Genomic DNA, 4,686 nt, shown 5'->3' on the forward strand with positions numbered 1-4,686 from the left:
TCTCGGTCATCCGACTTTCCAGACCACCGGCAATCCTGCTGACAGGGAAGGTGCTGGACTATTGGATCACCCTATGTTTTACAAAATTTTAAGAGTAACGCATAACGCCTGAGGCGCGAAGCACTGGAGGGGTGAACCTCGTGGCGGTCAGGGGGCGTACCCCTTATTTTATAAATAAATAAAATATTAAAAATTTACCTTTTTAAATAAATACTATCCATATCAAATGCTTACTTATCACTATTTGGACGTATTTCTATCAAACAGATTTATGCGGAGGTGAGAAATATGGGGTGTGCTTGTTAGTTCTCTGGCCGTAAGAGTGAATGAGAATAATAAAGCGCCAGTGACGTCAGCAGCAATGATCGAGCTGTGGCGCGAGAGGGAGATCGTCGTCAGGTCGCTTTAACTCATGAGCCCTGTCCACAACGCTCTCTTGCCATGCCCGCGGCTCATGAATTCCGCATTCAGTTGGCACATAGTTCTCTTTGCTCAATTTAAAATCCCGCTTTTCCAATTCTTCAAAAGGAATCACGCCCACTCACCACATTGTTTCTTATCCAGCTTTCTAGAGCACACCCCATATTTCTCACCTGCACATAGTTCTGTTTGACATAAATACGTCCATTTATGAACTTAGAATCATCGCCTGGGCCTTTCCTCAACATCGAATGCCACGGGAGGACCGGTATAGTAGGGTTTGAAATTCGGAGGTACATATTTGGGGACTGGAACCGCGTTGGAGCTGTAAGCTGGTGCGTAGGTTTTCCCGGGCAAAATCGGGGATTGGGGAGGACCAGGGACAGGAAGTCTAATGTTTGGCGCCTGGGTCTGGTACATGCCCATCAATCCTGCGGCCAGGGCCGGGTGCTCGCTCAGCAAACTCCCGACAACCAACGCGGACAGCGTCGGGTTCATGGCGTACTGCATCCCCAGTCCCTCGATCTGAGGACCGCTCATCTGCACCTCCACGCGGCGTCGCACTGCTCCGATGTTAATTGCTAGAACCAGAAGAACCAAGCTCCAAACCTGCAAAACACAGGGATTTCAATTCTAGGAATAGAGAATTTCCAGGTCAGGGTGGACAAAATTTCATGGAATATGAAATCTTGAAATTTCACGTGAAATATTTCATGAAATTTCTGAAAGATATCGAAAAATACCGGTTCCTTTTCATGTTCGCAAAACGTAAAAATCGTGACCTTTTTTGCTATTTTTGTGTGATTCAGTGCGGGTTGCATACTCTAGCCCCTGAGAAATATGAAATATTTCACAGCCTCGTGAAATTTCATGAAATATTCACTGCAATTTCCAATCTTTCATTTCTTTTTTTACGTTTCATGCCACCCTGTTGCATGTGTCTGGATGAATTTCGTGTTTAAGTGGAAACTACTGAGTGAACTGAACACGAGGATACCCTTGGTTCATGAATTGAACAATTATTGGAGAAGATATGACAAAATGATCTAATCTGTTAAAATACGTGTGTTTAAATGGGAAATGACGTCACTAGGCGATGCATTTTCTCATTTTTAAATATATTTTTGTACTATTTTCCATATCTGGAAAAAATTATAAAAAATACTGTGAAATCAGCTCCTTAAGTATACTTTCAGATGAAGCAATAAAAAATTTGCATATGCAAAGTCTCCATTGAGCACTAGACACGGTACGAAGTTAAGCATTCTGATACAAGTTTCTCAGCCAGAATCTCGCGTAAAACACGATTCGCGCGTCGAAAATTACTGAAATGAACTCCTAACCAAGATATTTTGTGTTTCTTGTCGCGTGAATTCAAACCTCCCGCTCATGAAAACGCAATGGTCTACGTGAGTCAAATCGCGCACTAAACGGTATCATGAGAGACTCTGCGATATAAAAATCTGGCAACCTCAAATTTGGCGCTTTAGCTCAGCTATAGCAAGTTGTCTATGGTTTGAACAACACAGGGTGGGAAATGAAGAGTGCTCGATAGAGAAGCCTGTCCAAACCGCTGTAGTACACGATTGGACTCTCGTAAAGTTTTGCGTTTCTTGTGATCGGGCGATTCAAATTTCCCGTAACCAATGTGAAATTAAAATGTTTATATCTTAGTTAGGAGTTGATTTCAGTAATTTTCGATGCGAGAATCGTGCTCTCGATGAAATTTTGATGAAATCATCACTTTAACGGACCTAAAACAAGTGTTTCTGTTTGTAGCTTACTTTTCTAACCGGGCGTTCAAGTCTCCGAGAGCATCGATATCCCATTACTGTCAGTTTACGAGGTCATAATCGTATTCCATTTTTCAACGAGACCCACTGCTATTTTTGGCTAATTTCTAAAATAACATATGTTCGGTCTCAATGCTGATAGACGCTTTTAGGAATAGTGGCTCCTTATTGCAAAAATGTGGTCTAGAAACACGTACGGATTCTCTTTAAAATGTCGCGTGAAAATTACGAAAGTCGCATACAATTTTAAATTTCGACTTTTGAACGAAATTTTTAAATTACAAGAAACAACGACTGTAATATCGTATAGTGCTGCTTATCATTGACGTAAATTGATGATTGTGACCGTGCGACGTGGTCGAACTGGCATGCGATAAAACGCATCGATTAGGTTAAAAATCTCGGCATATTTTGGATTTTTAGCAAAAAAAAAGGGACGATAGCCACTCTGCATGAGCCTAGAGGTTCATTCTAAACCCAAAAATCAGCAAAAGTCCGAGAATTGAAAGCAGAGTAGTGTTCGGAAAAAAACCTAGCATTCGATACAGAAATCGATAGCTGAGCCGAATGCGAGGTTTTTTCCAAACACTATTCTGCTTTCATTTCTCTGAATTTTGCCAATTTTTGGGTTTAGAATGATCCTTTAGGCTCATGTGCAGGGGCGCAAGGGCGCCGGGGCGCAGGGGGGGGGGGGGGGGGGGGCAGGGGGGCATGGGTGTCCTTTGTTTTGCTAAAAATTCAAAATCTGCTGAGATTTTTGACCTAATCGATGCGATATCGCATGCCAGTTCGACCACTTCTTTGAGCTTTAAAATCAGCTAATAAAGTAACAAATCATATCATTCCTTGAGATTTTGTGGAAGAGAATTGATTTTGAAAAGATTTCATTTATAAATTTATACTTAAGACTGCGATAATCTTAATCTTGGTTTGGTATTTCACTTATTAAATTATTGATCTTTTATTTCTAATCACCATAAAGATAAGAGATTGGCTTACCTTGAGGTAGGAATTGAGGCGCATGTCTGGCACTTGCGTCTTTGGGTGTGAAGCGAAGGGACGAGGCTGCGGGAAACCGAGGCCGGGCACGTCTTCGCGAGCGGAACACAGAGAAATGACGGCAGCGGACGGAAGTCCGTTTTCGCAGCTCCACCCCGCGACTCCCGCGGCCCTCCTCGTGGGAAAAAAGAAAGCAATTCCATGTGAATTTTTTGTCACCTCCGGCCGGGCCGCGCGCTACGGTTTTTCATCTGACCGCCTCGCGCCCAATAATTGGACCGCCGTGCTAAGGGAAAACGCCGCATTAACATTCAGGCCTTGCCAAATTTCCTTCCATAAAACGCGAATTTTCTGGTTGATTTATGAATATTTTTCCTCCAATTTTTCAGATAATTTTGCCGGCAATTCCATCGTAAAGTCCTGAAAATTTTAAGGGAAAATATTCATAATTTCCCTCAAAAATGAACATTTTATCCAAGGAAATTTGGCAACCCTCGAATGTTCTTCCGTAGCACGGCAGTGGAGCCTTCTCGTTTTCCTAGTTGCCGATCAGCGTTGTCAACTCGGTGGAGCTGAGATTGCGGGAGGAGGATTGCGCACTTCGCTTTCCGTTATCTGATAAGAGCAGAGGTGCAAAATGAAGTTTGACGCGTTCCAAGGTTCGTGATGTTTTTTATCTTTGCCCAAGGATGTTCTTTAAATTGCACCTAATCGAATTTGAAGGCGTTCAGGCTCGATAGGGAACGCTACGGGGCCGTCCCTAAATCACGAAACTCTAAATTTCCGGTTATTTGACAACCCCTGTAACGCTACGTAACGCTGTGCTAGACCTTCCCGAAAAAATTACGTACCCTTCCCGGAGCCCCCATTTCGATAAAAAATAATCTAGATATCACTATCATATGGATTGCATTTTGCGAAAAGGAACCAAAAGCATTGAATTGATGCTAAGATTGTGAATTTTCATCCTTTGCAATAAAATTACTGGAATCATGAAAAAATGTGAAATTTACACGGTAATTTTTGTCTTAGATTTACGGTTTTTAGCGAGTGAGATAGTAGCTGTCAGTGGATAATCAGGTTTTTCTCCCAAGACAAAAAAAAGTTGCACAATCTTTGCAACATTGCAATGCTCCTGGTTCCTTTTTGCAAAATGCAATCCATAGACTGATCAGATTGGCGATTCTATTTGGCGAGGAACCGTGAAAGTATTGCAGAGAACATGTTCGAGATTCCTCAAAAATTCTAAAGACAACCGCCCAAAAGTTCTACAGAAACGCGAAAAAAATTCACTTAAACTCGTTACGTTACGTTTACATGCGCCCTGTTAGCACTTTTTCTGCTCTGAATAACCCACTGAATCTGTTTACTTTTTTATAACCTGGCAACATGGCTCAAACCGTCTTGACCACTTTCGATCTCTTAAATATTATCGAGCATATTTCCCGCAATGGTGCTTGTCGGACGTATTCGA

General features: G+C 42.1%; 1 protein-coding gene across 1 annotated transcript; it reads right to left on the reverse strand.

The window, feature by feature from the left end:
- Positions 1-256: 256 nt before the first annotated feature.
- On the reverse strand, positions 257-3,309 carry LOC109032166 (uncharacterized). Its single transcript, XM_019044147.2, has 2 exons — positions 3,213-3,309; positions 257-1,029 (listed from the first exon to the last, which is right to left on the reverse strand). Exons 1-2 carry the CDS (start codon positions 3,234-3,236, stop codon positions 643-645), a joined length of 411 nt encoding a protein of 136 aa, XP_018899692.1. The 5' UTR covers positions 3,237-3,309; the 3' UTR covers positions 257-642.
- Positions 3,310-4,686: the final 1,377 nt, after the last annotated feature.

This window comes from Bemisia tabaci, chromosome 1, assembly GCF_918797505.1.
Source record: "Bemisia tabaci chromosome 1, PGI_BMITA_v3".
Taxonomy (NCBI): Eukaryota; Metazoa; Arthropoda; class Insecta; order Hemiptera; family Aleyrodidae; genus Bemisia; species Bemisia tabaci.